The sequence below is a fragment of the Stegodyphus dumicola genome, chromosome 9 (genome assembly GCF_044657685.1).
Source record: "Stegodyphus dumicola isolate Sdum_Otavi_A_Nest chromosome 9, ASM4465768v1".
Classification (NCBI taxonomy): Eukaryota; Metazoa; Arthropoda; class Arachnida; order Araneae; family Eresidae; genus Stegodyphus; species Stegodyphus dumicola.
The window spans coordinates 130,335,183-130,354,561 of record NC_140776.1 but is presented as its reverse complement, the minus strand read 5'-3'; the positions used below and the strand labels follow the sequence as shown (position 1 = coordinate 130,354,561).

The window sequence follows — 19,379 nt, the reverse complement described above, 5'->3', positions numbered from 1 at the left end:
TCGTTATGCAATGGTCCTAGGAAATAAAGCTTGTAATCATCACAGCTTATAGCTAGTTTTTCAATGAACTGTGTGATGTACCAAAAAAAAAAGGGGGGGACAGTTCTTTATTTCCCGTTCTACTGGGCCGGTTGACGACAGTCAAATTGCATTTTTCATGTCTCTAAAGCGCGACTTAGAATATATATTAGATTTATATATAGCATCATTTTAACATAGGTATTTTGACTCAAAAACAGACTTTTCTAAAATGATATGCCAGTTTTTTTTTCATATTTCGATTCTATGACTCAAATTATGCCTCAAATTAAAAAATTTACCTTTGCGTATTTTTTTTCACTTGTCACCAACAATAATTGGTGAACTTCTTAACTTATAGCAACCTATTTTCCTTTTCTTTTTTTCATTGTAGACGAGCTGGAAAAAGTCATCGTTGGTATTTTCAAAAAAAAAAAAAAAAAAAAAAACGAAAGGTTTCAGATTTTAAATTATGTCCAACGGGGCGTTTTTTAACGTTTTGTGTGTTAACTTTATTTATTAAATATCATGTTCTACATACTCAAACTATAAACTTCAGTTCAACAGCAATATCACAAATTAATTTTAAAATGAGCATATCATTAGATTTTCCGAAACAGAGTCTTGCACGTTGTATATAAAAAAAAAAATATTTTTTTTCGTACTGTGCTGCCATTGCTCACTTTGAAATCGTTTAGTTTTTTAATCAAAAATTTGTTGAAGTGTTACAAAATCTGAAATCAATAATAAAACAAATTTCAAATTCAAATTAGGGCTTCCACATGCCCATATTCTATAGAAGATTACGTTATTCAAATTTTGATGGCTCTAGGTACCGCTGTTTTGTCAGAATGCGAGAAACATGCATACATTTATACAGATTCTTCATTGTTTAATTTCTTTAAATATAAGACAGGGCGATAATATATGGTGGCAACGATTTGAAAAGTGATACAGCCTTTTAAAGTTTTCGACGCGAAATGCCAAAACGAAATTAATAGTCCTTCAAGGCAATTGCCCCTTTGGACTAATAATTTTAACAAAGTGCGTATTATCGTTTGGCTTTATTATCGCTCAAAAAATTATGCCAAATTTTAAAGCGCTCCAATATGTAAATTCACGTATATCTTAGAAAATTTTGAATAAAAAACTCTTAATATTTTGCAGGTGTGCCTAGAAATACATCTGCTTTAGATGACGTTAAAAATTTTATAGGTTATAATACAAAATTTTTTTCGAAATATTTATAAAAAATATTTAAAAAATAAATCATAAAAAATGTGCGAATTATATTTGAATTAAGCCTAAATTTCGAACTGTGAAGAAGGAATCAAGTAAGTTTAATTTAAAAAAAAAGAGATACTAATAAATATATATCAAAATCAATTAGCATAGAGGAGCTAAAATTTTAGAGCTAATTTTTTAAAAACTACTCATGCGATTTTTAGAAAACTTGGCAGTTTGGCATAATTTGAGTCTTAGAATCAAAATATGGAAAAAAATTGGCATGCCATTTCAGAAAAAGTCCGATTTTGTGTCAAAATACCTATATTAGAACAAAGTTGTATATACAAGGTGTGCTAGTGGAAAAAAAAAAAAAAAAAAAAAAACTGGTCCAATAAATCATTGTCCTTACAGAATCAGTTCTCTGTGACAATATCACCTTTAAAATAGCCCCCTTCAGCATTCATGCATTCAGTGCTGCTACTGCTGGTAACAGTTCTGGGACGAGGTTTTTGGAAGGCCCTTCAGGGGATTCTCCGTTTCTGCCTGAAGCTATGTAAATGAGGTAAAATGGATTCCCTTTAAGCAAGGTTTAACCTTAGGAAATAAAAGAAAGTCTCATGGAGCCAAATCAGGTGAATAAGGAGGATGCCCCAGCTCAGTAATGTTTTTGCTAGTCAGAAATACCTGCTTGGCAGATAGGGCTGTGTGAGCAGGTGCATTGTCCTGAGCAATAGGCATCGTCACTCCCCAACTGTGGCCTTTTTTTTTTTTTTTTTCTCTCTTAATTTTTTCACGAACTCTTTTCAGTACTTCAATATGGTAGTATTGATTAACAGTCTGACCACTGGGAACCCACTCAATCATTAAAACTCCATTAATGTCGAAGAGGACAATTAACATTGCCTTAGATTTTCATGTCTTGACGTTCATCATCTTCCACACTTTTAACACTGTCCCTTCCCCTTGGAAACCGCTAATGCCATTCAAACACATGTGCACGAGACAAAGTTTCATCTCCATAAGCCTCGGCTAACGTCTGAAATGTTTCCGTGGCTGATTTCTTAAGTTTCACAAGAAACTTGATGTTGATTTGCAATTCAGTTTCTACATCAGACATTTTTCCGGCAGAATGCAGTTGCATGATTTCACTCATTGACGCTGTATGCCCAACTGGGCGTGATCGATTAAGTCGAAACTGGACGCATGGATAAAGGGTGTGTGTGGCATGACGTCATCAAAACAGTTGTTGCCAACTCCACTCTTTTTACACACTTATTTTATTTATTTATTTATTTTTTGTCACACTTCGTAAACCTAAATCGCGCAATCGAGACATGAAAACGCAGTTTGAAATTAGTCAATCGGCCCAGTAGAATGAGAGATATAGAACTGTCCCCCCTTTTCTTTGCGCAGTGTACTTCTGTAAAATATATTTTAGAATGAAATGTTTTGTAGCTGGTCAGACGATGTATGCAGATAACATTTAATATTTAACTCTGTACTATGGTTATGTAAATATAATATAAATAACACATCAAGTTACTTAAATTGTGTTACATAACATTACTTACATTAAACTGTATTAATGCAGAAGGAACCCCATTATAAATATGGGGTTTCTGCATATTAACTTCAGTTTTCTGCTCGTGAAATAACCTAATATATGTATATATAAAATTTAATGGCTAAATGTAAAATTTCCTTCTCTTAGGTTTTATTCAGCCATCAAATGATCTCAGATTGAAGTTTTATTCATATTACAAACAAGCTGTTGATGGGCCATGTGAATTACCAAAACCTGGCTTTTGGGACGTAGTAAATAGAGCAAAATGGTATGTGATTTTTTTTAACATATATTATATATTATTATTAAAGGAATGTGAATTCTTATTTATATTTGTCTTAATGATATTTGAAGGTGAGTATCTAAAAATTCTTTGAAATATATTTCAGTATTTAAAAAAAACTGATGTCTTGTAATCCTTTGTTTATAGCAAATTTTCTGACAGAAGTTTTGGGATGTTTTAAAGTAAATTTTACTTATTTGTATTTCTGTATACCCATTATTCAAGGAATTTGTTTAATCCATCTCATAAACTACTAATATTTCTGCGGTGATGCCTGAATTAAGTATGATAAATGATGATTTGTGCTAATGGATTCGGGTTTTAATCGTCCAAGTAATGTTTTACTTATTAAAGAATGAATTTTCAAAGGCAAATTACATGGAGACAATTAAGATAACAGGTATGTGCAAAATTAAGTTCTGCAAGTCTGCATTTGGCAGTTACTGTGTAGAACATTCTAAAGTAAATTTTGTTTCCTAGAAAAACAGAGATAAGTCCAGTTTAGGGAAGCAAATCTAGACACCACTTTTATGTCTTAGAAAAAAAGAAATTTCTTTTATATCTTAGAAAGATTTGAATGGTAAAGCCATTCCTTTGATGTATTAAGAACTGTTTGTTGAAAGAAGAAAGATCTAAATAGCAGGTGAAACCCACTAAAGGCCAAATGTATAAGATAACCGAATCCCAGTATTTTGCTTAAACATGTTGAATGAATATGATTTTTGTGTTTTTCCCATGTGTAACCTGAATATAAGCCAATGCTTCTTAGAAAGTCAACCATGAAGTTATTTATACTTCACTTTAGACAGATAGCTTCTTATGATTTGCCTTAATCATTTTAATAGGAATAATAGCTGGTCAGCGGTTCTGTGAAGTTTGCAAATATTCTTCGACACAAAACCCAGGAATCTAAAGTATAGGGCTAGCATAAATGATTCATTCATTTTCAAAAGTATTACACTTATACACATGAAAAATATATGAAAAGAACCACAAACTCAAGGAATTTGTGTTGTGTATTCCATGGGCAACGCTAGTCCATTATCTTTCCGATCAGTGTGTCAGTACGAGGTTAATACTTGTCGAAAATGTCCACCTGCAGTTGTGACAATTGAAAGAGATTTGTCAAAGGTGAATGTCTTCTGTGCAGTGTCGCAAACAAAGATGTGTGACCTGTTTTTCTTCGTCGAGCAAATTGTGACCGGTACATGTTCTAGTTGTTTCCGGAACTCAGTGCTGACTTTTAGGATTCGCGTAACGTTTCGTTCAATTCCGAGCTATATCTGTTCTACGATGGTTACATTTGCTTCTGTATCTCTGACCATCTTACAAGAATGCTTGTTCATGTATCCTTCGACAAACAGTCCGTTATCTCTGCCGCTCATTGAAGAGATCTGGAGAACTTGCATGAGGGCTTTCTTCCGAGGCACATCCCAGTTCATGATTACCTAAACGATGAATTTCCGCATCTCTGGATTGGGTGTATTGGCGAGAATTACCTAGCTTTGTTCCTGTGGCCTTCCAGGTCCCCTGATTTAATGCCCTGCGACTTATTCCTGTGAGGGTGCATTAAGGACCTTGTTTACGTTCCCCCACTACCACAATCCTCAGTCGAGCTCAAAGAATGCATCAATGCTGCAATGCAGGCAGCTAACAGGACTATGTTACAAAATAAGCTCGATTATCGTCTGGACGTATGTCATGTCACAAAGGGGCACAGACTGAACATTTGTAGAGGATGTATAAACTTAGTGAGCTTATGGTTCTTTTCATGTATCTGTCATGTGTGTACATGTAATACTAAAATATAGCGTTTCAAAATGAATGAATCCTGTAAGCTAGCCCTGTATTTTTGCAATTCAGATTTTGCAAATTTAGACACAAAATCCAAGAACCTAAAATATATCAGATTTTGAAAATGAATTAAAAGTGCTTTTCCAACATTTCAATATAGTATCAACAGCTGTCTAATGTGAAATAATTATGTCACAGTAATTTGTGAGTCATTTCCCATAGTATGAATCTGTATATCCCAATATATATAAGATCGAAATTTACGGGTGCGTGTTACATACAGGATATAAAAATGATACATTAAAAACAAAGAAAAACAAATGTGATTTAATAAAGCTTTCGATATTCACTTCGCAATCATCAGGCTTCAAATGACGACAGAAAGAGAAAATATCTGATGAGAGCTTAATCTCTAAAATCACAAGTGATGGAGCTCAGTGGTTTAAAACCATCAGGAAGAAGAGAAAAAACACATGCAATCTCTACTACATACGTCTCTGCAATTGATTAAATAGCAAATTTTCCATGATTTTCGCATAATCGTCTCAACAGCCAATCAGAAGACCTCTACTAACACATATCTTTGACTGCTCCTGAATATTTTTTAAAATGCACACTGTTTCTGAAACTTGGACCAGCATCTCTCCAGCCTACCGGATGCCGCTATAGCCTCACGTGACAAAGTAGTCACACCCTCTTTCACTTTGCATCCTGTCCTCCGGACACACCCATGCATTTGCTATACCTGCAGTGTACTTATTAATTCATGATAGCCGGTACACCCGGAAATAGTGGGAAAAAGAAATGAATTCTTCATTTCCTCCACTGATCTTGAGCAGCGTGCATCGTTACCCCAATGCAGAGCTTGCTGACATACATTTCATGTATGGGCCTGCACAATGAAATTCATTTGCAACTCAAAGGATGTACAGGGAGAGGACGGAGAGGAATCAGCCGGATAGTAGAACATTCAAGGGTCTTCATCGAGGTAGATCATCACAGGTAGATCGTTTTATGTGTCCAGGCGTGATAACGACATTGGAAGATATCGCAAAATTCCTGCAGTGGAAGAAAGAATACTACACACAGTAGGGGATAATCCTTCGTCAAGCTCGAGAGCTATAGGATGTATGCTGAGTGTGAGCCATACAATTGTTTTGAGGACTTTACATGGATACTGAATACATCCACAGAGAGTGCAAACAATGGCCCCTGACTATTATCTTCCACGTCTCAACTTTACTCGTTGGTACCTACAGCAGTCGGCAGGCACTCAAACTTTCCCTGCTGCAGATGTTTTATTCACTTATGAGGCAACCTTTACGCGGTCAAAGATGTGTAACATTCATAATTCTCACCTGTGCGCTCATGGTAACCCATATGCACAATAACACACGCCTACAAAGAAAGGTTTTCCATAAATGTTTGGGCAGGCATTGTGCACAGTAACTTAATAGGACCATACATTCTACCCAGTCATTTAACTGGCCACACGTATAGCATCTTCCTACAGGAGGTCTTACCTGAACTTTTCGTTGATGTTCCTCCAGCCGTTCGCGAAGGAATTTGGTTCCAGCACAATGGAGCCCCAGCTCTTTTCAGCCGAAACATCAAGAATGACCTGGACGTATCTACGGCCAGCATTGGATAGGATGGAGCAGACCAGTTCCCTGGCACTGCGTTCTCCTGATTTAACCTGCTTGGATTTATTTTTTAGAGTCTTAAAACCTCGTGTAGGAGAGTCCAGTCACATCTGCAGAAAATCTTGTTGCTCGCTTGTCTGTTGCTGCTGCACATGTGCTCTACATGCCTGACGTCTTTTCTAATGTACGCCGATCCATGCGCCGTTGCTGTGAATCTTTTATCGCTATTGGTGTTCGAGCATTTGGCAATGGTTAAACAATAAGTGTCTGCCACACTTCTCCATATATTTATCCATATTGTAAACTGTTAGTATTTTTTTCTTTTGTCTTTACTTGTCTTTTCAATTTCCCACGTTTCATACTGCTTTACGTGCTAGCTAATTTATTGTGGCACCGCACACACATTTCTATACGAAATCTGATTATTGAGGTTCCCTCTACCTGCCTTTACGTTTTTGCCATATAGTTTTGAACCACCCTGCATGCTAGGTAGAGCCATCTCATGAGTGTTGCTTATTATTAATAAATCATCATTTTGAGGAAGTGGATTAAAATTGTACATTCTTTTTCCATCGATAGTTTCCATCGAAAGTTGTGAAAAAAAAATGATACAAAATTTACACAGTTATTACATCTGGTTGTGGACATAGTAGTCCGCCTCGGTCCATATTCAGTATGAAACGATATTCTTCATCCAATTCCAAAGTTTTGTCTAAAGTTAGGTTTTCCCGACAATACTCACATTTCACAGTCTTCAGAAATCTATATACGCAATATCCAGCGAGATATGTTATGAGTGGCATTACATTGATAGAATCCAGTTCATTTTGAGTTACTTGTAACGTACAGAAGGCACTAATAAAATTCTTGTCAGTATTAATGAGGTCAATATTATCTGTATCAAAACTTCTGATTTCAATTTTTCCAAACTTTTTTGATTCAAGAATCAAAGGTAAGAAATTCTGCATCTGCAGCTTGCCCTCTGATTCATATATCTGTGTTATTGCTACATTATATTGTGAGCCAGATAATTTTCTATACTGGCCAAATCTGTCTTCGAGAGCATCTGTCTGAACTTTGCCTGGCAGGAAATATTTAAATTTTAATTCCTTTATACAATATCTGGTTAATTCGAGGAGAGCATGCGTTGTATGAGAAAAGGCAAAGTTTGTTTCTCTGGTAAGTGCTCCCATAGAACAATTTTTATAATGCCATGCGTCAATCCAGGCAAGAACTTTTTTCAGAAAGAGACATCTTTCATCTGCGTCACTTAAAGTCATAGGCTTCTGATAAACATTCCTTAACCTAATACCTTTGAATGGTGTTTTCACATTTACGATATCAAACCATGTGCATATTATTTCTATAAAATCTGCAGTTGAGGAATACAGTCAAAAGTCGTTAATTCGGACACCCATAATCCGGAATGACCTATAATTCGGAACTCAAAGCTACAAACTTTCTGCGCATGCGTCGCGTTGACGCATGCGCGTAAGACCTTTACTGCTACGAATTTGTGTGTGCTCGTGCGCAAAATACGTTTACGAATGCGCGTTTAATGTATAACGGACGGGATAAGCTAAGCTAAGATTATATAATTATCTATTTCAGTTAATGTTGCAGATTGCGTTGTTCCTTAATCTTTGAATTGGATCCGGATTATTATTTTTTGCAGACTGTTAAAGCAATTTTATAAAAGTAAGCTTGAACTTTCGATTATGTCAAATAGAATTTCCGATATATATTTACTAATATGTAAAGGATATACAAAGCGAAAGTATCTTTCGGAGTCCATTAAACAAAAAGTGGAATTGCTGCAAAAAATGGATAAAGGCACATCCTTCGTTTATCTAAACTTTAACGTTTGTTTATCTAAACTTTGTTTATCTTTAACGCCGCGGCGGCGTGCAATGAATTGGAAGATGATCTGTCAGCACTATCCTTATCTTAAGGGCAGATGTTTTCGTCTTTGATATGATTTAAATCAAATGCCTCGTCATTATAATTCGCTTCTCCGATAGCGAAGAAAGTGACAGAGGTTATTGAAAACGAAAAAATTTCGATTGACAAATTAGTCGGTATTCTCGACACAGCAATTATAAACAGCGGAACTTTGTAACTGAACAAGAAATTATGTCTGATTATAGAATTAAAGAGAATGCATTATCACATAAAAAACGAAGCAACTTAAACAACTTACATTGAAAGAAATGTTTAATAAAGTAAACAAATAAATATTAAGCTTTTTTTTTTGTAAATTTTGATACCCTTTAGATCATAATTGTTCTTTATTTCGTAAATTACGGTTTCGTATTTTTAATTTTATAATTTCTGCATGCCATTTTACCAGATTTAAACTGATGATCTATAATCCGGAAAAATCGATAATCCGGAATCGCCGAAGTCCCGACGAGTCCGGATTAACGACTTTTGACTGTAGTATGGAATATCATACTTCTGTCCCAATTCTCGAAGTCCTTCAGAAACAAACTTGTTAAATATTTTTAAAGCTAAAGCTACATTTTGGCGCTCTAAATTTGGGGGATTGAGAGCTTTTAAAGTCAAACCATAATTATATTTGAGTAATGGTTCACAACTTTCTAGCTGATTCATTTGTTTTAAAGCAGAAAAAGATGCTGTTAGCATTTGCATATTTTCCTTAAGAACAAGTTCATTTGAATCTGAGTCGAAACAAGCATTAAAGTCTGGAAAATGAAAACACTTTGAAGTTTTTTTCTGGTTGAGCCAGTTGTTTCGGATACATTTTAAGATGTGAACACTATCAATAGCAAAAAATAACGGTCTCAATATATTGGCAGGATGTTTATAAACTATAGATATTTTAGGTGGACTGGCAAAATAAGAAATTGCTTTTGAATTAATAGAATTGTTATCACTCACTACTGTGATCACCATAAAACCAATTTCCTCCAGTTTGAGAATTATTTTTTTTTAGGCACAGAAACAGTTCTTCAGCTGTTATTTTTGCAATAAGTAAAATATGAACAACATCTTTATAAGACGACAGAAAACTTTGAATCATAAATACGTATGCTATGGTAGCTGCATGGACACTGTCATGTGATGAACCATATACATTTCCTCCTTTGAATTCAAAAAAGGGCTTGATATGTATTTCATCCATCAAAAGTGCAACACATGAGTCATTTTGTTGTAATAATGGGAACTTAGACTCAATATATGACAAAAATTTACTATCATGCTGTTCCATTTTGGGGTTTAGTTGAAATGAAGAACATAATCTCCGCAGGGTACTTGGATGCGGCAAGATCATGTTTCCGGAAGACATTATGAAACGATATCCATGAGGAGATACTGAATAAAGCAGTGAGCAAAAGATTAAGACATCCGTACTGTAATGCCTCCATACTTTTTTCTGCATTAAAAGACCTATTTGGTCATTTATGAACTGTATCATATGCAAGTTATCAACACCTGAATTAATTTCTAATATATCATCTAGCAACGTTTGTACCATGTGTAGTTTTGAATCATTTTCATGACAAAGATTACAACAAACAGCATTTGTTTTCTCAATAACTGCTGTAACATCATTACAGTTAGTACTTATGTTTTTAGGTATGACAGTATTTCCTAACTTTGTTGCTTGAATGCCTTCAATGTAAATATTTAAATCAAGCCCTTCAGTCACCACTACTGATGCTGCAATACATGGTGCAGTTTGTAAAGTTATCAAAGCAAAGATGATAATATCCGATTTCTGAATGATGGACCACTGTTCTGGCAAACTAATTAAGCACAACTTTTCAGAGAGCTCAGAAAGTCTAGTAAATGTCATTTTTTTGTCATAGTCTTCTTTGGATTTTATGCTTTCAGTAATTGCAGTTTCTAAAGCCTTGTTTTCCAATCTTTGTTTCTTGCAGTCAAAACTTTCTCTTTTCTTACAGTATTTCGACAAATAAGCTGCACAATTAGGAAGTTTTGTAGGAACAGCATTGCATGCTAGACGAGGATGCTGTAAAACTGCTGTCACTTTTCTGCCGGTTCTTTCATCGTAGATTTCTGAAACTCTTTCAATGTCACATGCAGCAAAATGAAGCTCACGGACCTAATGAAATAAAAGAGACAATTAGAATCCTCATAAAAATTCTATAAGGAAAAAAATTCTTTTTTTTTTTTTTTTTTTTTTTTTAAAACCTTTCTAAAATGTTGTAATAGGTGTATTTAAGTAAAAATTATTAGCTTAATTGAAAATCAAGAATTTTCATTAATCAGTAAGTTCAAAAAATTACTTCTTATAGCAAGAAAACAAAATATGGTTATTTTAAAATTTAATGGTTTTGCCAGATTCTTTATTAGCTTAAATTCGAAGCTAAATTTTAGTGAACATATACTTTTAAAATATTTATCATTATAGTTCAAGAATATATTTAATGGAAATTTTCTTCTTTTTTTTACATTTTTAAAATTATAAATACAGTTTTGACTAATATACTTCATAATGTTTTACAATTGGTCTCTTTTAACTATCACTGAATTTGAGAACAGACGTCAATTGTTCAGTTTTTATGTGAACTAAGTATTAAAATATTTTGGGCCTAAAATGCTACATTTTTAATATATATTATAATTAATATTGGAGTTCTCTTATGTCAATATCACTCTAGATTGCTATGGCATGTTCTAAATATTTGTTAGTTACAATACTTAAATTATTTAACGATTTAATTAACATTTTCTAAAATTAACGATTCGTAAAAAGATTAGAATTATAACTAGGATAATCATAAATTTTTTTATTACAAATATATGTTCCCCAAAAAGTATTTTATTATTCAGTTTTCAAATCATCTGACATTTTGCATACAAAAATATATAGCTAAATTTTTTTTTTCCTCTTAATTCTTTTGAAAATATTTCTTACCTAGACCAAAAAATTCAGTTGCATAAATACAGTGAATGATATGGAATACATTAAAATATATAATGAGCAGATTGATATTTAGTATGATAGACAGTAATCAGTAATCAAGAAAACATATGTTTCTTACCTTAGAAGCTTTCGTAGGCTGGAAGTTTTTTCAATGGATCGCCATTAGATCTGGATCCCTCGGGAAACGAAAAATCGACACTTTGGGCTGCCCTTTGTAGTTTCCTTTACATCCAGGGACGCAACATCTAGCTGGCATGATGTATGTTTAATCCAAAACGTAAGCGTAAAACAAAAGGAAGAGAAAAACGTTTTCTACAGGAGATACAAAAATACAGCAATGGCGAACCATCACACCAAGACTACTGAGAGCTGGTGAACATATCAGTCAAAGGTCAAGGCTACGAGTCGCAAGAGGTCTCCTCCATGGACCTTATAAGAAATAGACTAACCCAAATGGCTTTTCTCCCTCTTCTGACGCATTCCCGGCTGTCACCTTGATCACATCCGGAGGAATAGGGACGACTTGCAGAAACTTACAATGGTTGGCTATTGCAGTTGGTATAATTGTCAAGAAAAAGTTGGTTGTAGCACCTCATTTCACAAATAAGAATTTTTAGATATTTTTATTTTTGAAACTGAGATAGATGTTTAAAAATTTAGCATATTTATCAAGCATAATTAACGTTCCAAATAATTATAAAGCTGTTGCATGCTTTGAGGCCTGGCTATTTTTTTAGCTTTCTCTATGCTGTAAGGAAATTTTTATCTACTTCTTTTAGAAAATATTTAAAATCTGAACTAATAGAAAATTTCATACGAAGAATTCTCTCTTATAATTTTTATGCTTTTTATTGCTGTATATGTAAAAAATACTAAATATGTAAAAAATACTAAAATACCTAAAAATGAATTTTTTTAAAGTTTTTGTTTAAAATTTTAAGTTGTGCTGCTTTTTTAAGATTATAGGCGAATATTATAGCATATTTTATATAAAGGGGTCTTATTTAAATTATATTTCACAATGCATCATAGTGATAAACACTTTTAACACCTTAATAATTTTTATACATTTATTCTAATGTCAAAATTGTAAACTGTAATAATTGATTGTGCTAACATTTTATAGTGATTATTTTTTTTAATTTAAATCTAATTCTGCATAAGATTTTTTTATTTACTGTGAATTTAATTTATTAGCCCAAAGGGGTGGTAGTCGAGAAAGGCTATTAGTTTCGAAACGGCATTTTGCTCTGTTTCATTATAAACGTCCGTTTCACTTTGCAAATTGTTGCCACCAAATATTATCGCTTTGTATTATATTTAAAGAAATTTAATAATAAATAATCTGCATGAATACATGCATGTTTCTCGCATCGTGAAAAAATGACGGTATTTAGAGCCATCAAATTTTGAACAACGTAATCCTCCACCCGAATTTCGAATTTGCTTTAATCCATTTCATATTTTGTAAACCTTTAATGAATTATTGATTAAGAAACTCAACGAGTTCAAAGCGAGCAATGGCAACACTGTGTGGAAAATAACATTTTTTCTCCAGCGCGGAAATTCTAAAGATATGCTGTTTTCATATATTTTGTGATACTGCTGTTGAATTGAATTTTGTGTTGTTTACATGCGAAGAACATGATATTCAATAAATAGAGGTAACACACAAAGCGTTAAAAAACGTCCCTTTGAGCGTAACATAAAATCTGAGTGCTTCCACACTTTATTTATTTACTTATTTTCATTACACTGAGGTAAGTTTATGCACCGAATTTTATGAATTATTAAAATAAATAATCATCATATGATGTTAATAATTAACAATCATATGATCAAATAAATGATCGTCTTGTAATATTATAATAATTTTATAAACCACTGCCTGGAAATGCTCATAAAATTTAAATATATATATATCAGATCTTGTTTAATTTTGCTTTATTTGTTCCAAAGCTTCATGTACTATCAATCTTATTTAATTTTACGTTATTCGTACGCAAAATTAAGTTCGTAAATTTTGTGCTTAGAGTTTTTAACGTTTTACCAAAGTAAAGATGTTTGTACACGAATTGCTCGTGAAAAAAATGCGCGAAATGCAGTAGAAAGTGCTTTAATGAGATATATTAAATCCTATTTGGAAAAAACTGTGGCTTTCATAATCTCATCACTATACAACGTATCACATTTAATAACTAAAAATAGTTATGTGATACAAACGCCATAGGTTTCAGTGTTAAAGTAAACCAGATCGTCCCTACTCTTTCTTGCCGACATGTCGGTGACGCGCGCCCCGCCCACTGGGTTAGTCTATCTCTTATAAGGTCCATGGTCTCCTCATCGTGACGTAAGATGACGTAGCGAGGGGAGTGATACGGCCTTCTAAGTCTCGGTGGTGTCGGACGAGTACGCTCGCGACGTAGTTGACGCAACTTTTTTGACGCCGGCGTAAATTCATGGACCTTATAAGAAATAGACTAACCCAGTGGGCGGGGCGCGCGTCACCAACATCTCGGCAAGAAAGAGTAGGGACGATCTGGTTTACTTTAACACTGAAACCTATGGCGTTTGTATCACATAACTCTTTTTAATTATTAAATGTGATACGTTGTATAGTGATGAGATTATGAAAGCCACAGATTTTTCCAAACAGGATTTAATATATATCATTAAAGCACTTTTTCTGCATTTCGCGCATTTTTTTCAGGCGTAATTAATTCTTGTACAAACATTTTCACTTTGGTAAAAAGGGAAAAACTCTAAGCACAAAATTTATGAAATTCATTTTGCGTAAAAATAAATTAAAATTAAATTATATTGATAGTACGAGATGCTTTGAAATAAATCAGGTAAAATTAAACAAGATTTGATATATTTTTTTTTAATTTAATGAACATTTTCAGGCAGTGATTTTCAAAACTATAATAACATTATAAAACGATTATTTAGTTGATTATATGATCATTAAATTATTAACATTAAAGTGGATTATTTATTTTAGTAATTTATAAAATTCGGAGTATAACATTTTGTGGTACCTATAATTATTGAATATCATGTTCTTCGCCCGTAAACCACATACATATGAAAACAGCATATCTTTAGAATTTCCGCACTGGAGATAAAAATGTTATTTTCCGTACAGTGTTACCATTGCTCGCTTTCAACTCGTTGAGTTTGTTAATAAAAAATTCGTTAAAATTTTACAAAATATGAAATAGATTAAAACAAATTCAAAACTCGACCATCCAGATGCCCATGCTCGGGTGAGGATTACATTATTCAAAATTTGATGGCTCTAGATTCCGTCGGTTTTGTCACAGTGCGAGAAACATATATCTATTCATGCAGATTCTTCATTATTTAATTTCTTTAAATATAATACAAGGCGGTAATATTTGGTAACAACAATTTGCAAGGAGACACGGACATTTATTTATAGTGAAACAGCCGTTTCGAGCTAATAAAGTAAATTAACAGTAAATAAAAAAAAATTTTACGCAGAACTAAAAATAAATTTAAAAAATAATCACTATAAAATACAAGCAAAATTAATTATTACGGTTAAATACAATTTTAATATTAGAATTAAGTGTATAAAAATTAAGGAGTCAAAAGTGTTTATCACTATGTTTTATTATGAAATATGATTCAAATAAAATTCCTTTATAGAAATTGTGCTATAATACTCATCTATAATTTAAAAAAAGGAGCACAATTTAGAATTTTAAACAAAACTTTCAAAAATTCGTTTTAAATATTTTACTTATTTTATTTTTATTTATTATTACCAATAAAAAGCATAAAAATTGCAAGAGAAAATTGCTTGTTTGAAATTTTCTATTAGTTCAGATTTAAAATATTATTTTCTAAAAGAAGTATTTACAAATTTCCTTACAGCATAGGAAAAGCTAAAAAAATATCGAGCCCTGAAATCATGCAATAGCTTTATAATTATTTGGAACGCTAATTATGCTTGATAAATATGCTAAATTTTTAAAAACCAATCTCAATTTCAAAAATGAAAATATGTAGAAATTCTAATTTGTGAAATGAGGCGCTACAACTAGCTTTTTTTTGACAGTTTATACACGCTGCAATAGGCAATCAATGTTAAATTTCTGCAAGTCGTCCCTACTCCTCCGGACGTGATCAAGGTGACAGCCGGGAACGCCTCAGACAAGGGAGAAAACCCGTTTGGGCTAGTCTATTTCTTATAAGGTCCATGCGTAAATTCGCGTGACGCAGAAGACGTAAAACTGAGTTCCCTCCTGTTCTAGCCAATAGCCGACCGAGTTCTTATCACGTGTCATAATCAGAAAACCTTCTTGCTTACCTGTTTCAATATGGCGTCAGAACCACACAGAGATGAGTTTTTGCTTAGAAATATCATAACTGTATACAGCTATAAAATAATCAGCATTGTTCACGCCATCTTCAGATTTCTCAAACCGTATATATTGGTATAAATTTAAAATTTTCATTAAAGGGAAAACTGTATATTTATAAAGCAATGATCCGACCAGTATATCCATATGCTTCACCTGTTTATAGCACCGTAAGTAATAGAAACCTAAATAAATTACAGTTTCTACGATATCAAAGTTTCTGCCTCACAAAATTCTCCTTAATTATTATAAATATTGGCTATATCATGTGTAATAAAAAGCTCTATAAATATTATAATATTAAATACACCAAAAACTAACTTCAATATAACAACTTCTAAAATAAAGCAGTTGACTGTGAAAGAGTATTCAATAAAATACAATTACGAAATTTTGGAGGAAAGTTACAACTTGTGTCATACAGCAATCATTTATTGAAGTTGAATTAAATTGCCGTTGCAGTGACTTCTACTTGTTACATTCTTTTGCCAAACACTGCTGTCACAGATAGCTGAGTGGTTAGCGCGTCGCTTGGCAGACGGAAAGGTGGTGAGTTCGAGCCTCACCCGTAGACAGTATATAATTCAGTTAGCTTTTCTCATTTTGAACGTGTTTCTTAATATTTAATCATGAATCATTATACTCTAATTTTACCTATTATTATTATTATTGTTTTCATATCTTATTTTATTCGTTATCATTATTGTTTTTTACTTAGTTTAAAAATGTGCATTGCAAATAGAAACCCTTATGTAATAATATATTTGCATCTCTTTATCATGTTTCATCTATAAATTCTCTATTTTTACTTTATTGCATATTTTATCATGCACATAATTTCTCATAAACTGTCCAAAGTTTGAACCTCATTGTAAATTCAGAAATAAATAAAAAGAAAAACAAGAGACCAAGGGAGGGGGAGTTAAAAAAATATGAAGTTGGTTTTATTATATGGTGGATGGTGTATATAAAGAGAATTAAACTGTATTCCAAACCAATTTTATAAATCCTAATTTTCATCTTCTCTACATATAATAAAAGAAAGTCTGTCTGTGTGTGTGTGTCTTTTGTTCGCGCTGCGCGTAAGCTAATAGACCCACGACTACGAAATTTGGTACATAGGTGCATCTAGACAAGAGCCAGTGCACCTCGAAGCGATTTTTTCGAAATTCGAATTAGATTTTTTTAAATTTTATGTTTTGTGACGAAATCGCATCATTTTGAGACATAATGGGCTATAGGAAAGCGAGATTTTACTCTACACTCTCCATTTTCACATCGTTATGAAACGTAGGCACTTAGCTATTTTACGAACTTAAAATAAATTTCGTGTTTCAATAAATGGAGTAAATACGAATTTATTTAACAAAGTGAGCTAAACACCTTTTCAACGGGATTTTTCTAAAAAAAGTTTATTTTTAAAAATGTACACTTTATTTTTCTTTGATTTTTGGACACATTAAACTTTTATCCTTGCAACTGCTTTTACAAAAAGAATTTTGGAAAAATGATAATATTTTGTATTTTTAAAGAATTTTTTAAATGAAGCTTCCGAGTACACTTCTCACATCTTCACAAATGTGATTTTGGCAACAATTTTCCTGTCGTATTGTTGTTGATAGATTTTTGATGAAATCACATCATTTTGAATAGTTTTATTCTTTTAGAAATATGGGTTTGGCAACAATTTTTCATCGTATTTCTTATGTCACTGTTTTTAAGAGATTGGCATATTTCATTGTCATTTATATATATATATATATATATTTTTTTTGATAAAGTTGTTCTGCAGAGTAAATTTCTGCTCGGAATTTTATGTTTTTTGAGTTGCTTTCATGTTATTTTTTGCTTATTTCACTGTTTGTTAGATATTGAAAAGTTTTGCATGATCTTTGTTTCTTCAACGGAAAGTTGGTTATTCTTTTTTATTAGGATAATTAATATTTGTATTAGGGGATATAGCTTATTTCATTGTAATTTTTTTCTCTTGAAAATATAAGATAAAATATCATTAATTATACTTTGCTTTTCAGAATTTTTTGTTTTTTGTATTCTTTTATGTTATTTATTACTCATTTCACTGTCTTTACGATATTGAAAAGTTTTGAGTGATTTTTTTAGGAAACAAAGTTCTTAACCTCCTTTATACCATTTCAATTCTTAAGATTTTGCAAAGGGAAGTTGGTTAATGTATTTATTAGGATAATTAATATTTGTTTTAAGGGATATTGCTTATTTCATTGTAATTTTGTTATACGTAATAACTTTTTTTATGAAGTTGTTCTGCAGAGTAAAATTCTACGCAGATTTTAATGTGATGATTTAATTATGTTCCCTTCAGCCATTTTTCCGGTACATTTAAAAGCCAGACTAAGGCTGGCAGCGAAGCTGCTAGTAAAATATAGAATCTGCAAGTCTGTCAAACTGGGCGATACTCATCCTGAAGTAATTAAAAAACAAGTAATATAAAAAAAAAGTCAATTCCTACTTAGGTCCACAAAGAAAAATTAAAAAAATAAATAAAAATACAAACAATTTTTTTTAAATTAAAAAAAAATTAATATGTGAAAAAGCTGTATTAACATCAAGTGTCATCTACTACAAGTTTAAAAAAATTGTATTTGAACTTGATGAAGAAAAAGTATTTTATTAACGACTGAAAATTTGAACAAGATATACGGAGAGTGTGAGCTAATAGTAGGAATTTAATAATTCCGGATATTAATTTCGCAAACGAGGCAGTAAAGAAAAAAAAATCTCTTTGAACAGGTCATTCTAAATAAATCTTTCGGAACCGTTCTCGTCATTTTTTTTTGGGGGGGGGTTGCCTCTGCTTAATGAAGTAAAGTTTCAGCTATCAAAAAAATCATTTGATTCGGGCAATTTGCCGCAAACATATAGAAGCGCAGCGAAGTAACAAAATACAGCCCCGTTGACGCTATATTAAAGCGCCACGTGATTTTTGCGCAAAATAATTCTGTTGGTTAAACGCACTCTTCGCAAGCGTACTCGTTTGGACGCTTTTTCGCTGGTAACGTAAAAGCGATTTCGTCAGCTACGTTTCGAGCGTAGTCGTGTGGACCGGCCTACGGAGACGCTACTCTCTAATGCGATGCACATCACGTAATGAACATCCTTTGTTGGCGAATCTAAGTGTTTTTGGCAGAATGCAATGCAAGGTTGCTTTGCAATGTTTTATTTTGCAGAATTTAAGTTTCTTGGAATCTAATTCTTCTTCCTTGTATATTGTCTTCCTAATAAAAGAAAACCAGTATGAGCAACATTCCGCTCCTAAGAAATATGTCATGGGGCTTCATTTATTGTTTAGGTCAGATCGAGAAATGTTAACCCCCACACTCTTTCAAGGGCTTAAAGTATATTTGTGGCCAAGGTCAGTACAGTTTCAGTCAACGTATTGTCATTGGCCAGAGTTTGATTTCCTATTTAGCAGGTGTAGGTTCTTAACTAGTCCAGAGAAAAATTGTTTTACTACACACGTGCTTTTTCGTTACCATGGCTGTTGTTGACTACTTCCGTCCTTGGT

The 19,379-nt window shown here is 32.7% G+C and overlaps 1 protein-coding gene across 1 annotated transcript in view; it reads left to right on the top strand.

The window, feature by feature from the left end:
- The window catches only part of LOC118197044 (acyl-CoA-binding domain-containing protein 5-like), a 112,591-nt gene that overhangs the window by 64,738 nt on the left and 28,474 nt on the right, over positions 1-19,379 (top strand). The window contains exon 2 of the mRNA XM_035368513.2: positions 2,957-3,077. Coding sequence (XP_035224404.1) covers positions 2,957-3,077 — 121 coding nt within the window. The remainder of the gene's footprint in view (positions 1-2,956; positions 3,078-19,379) is intronic.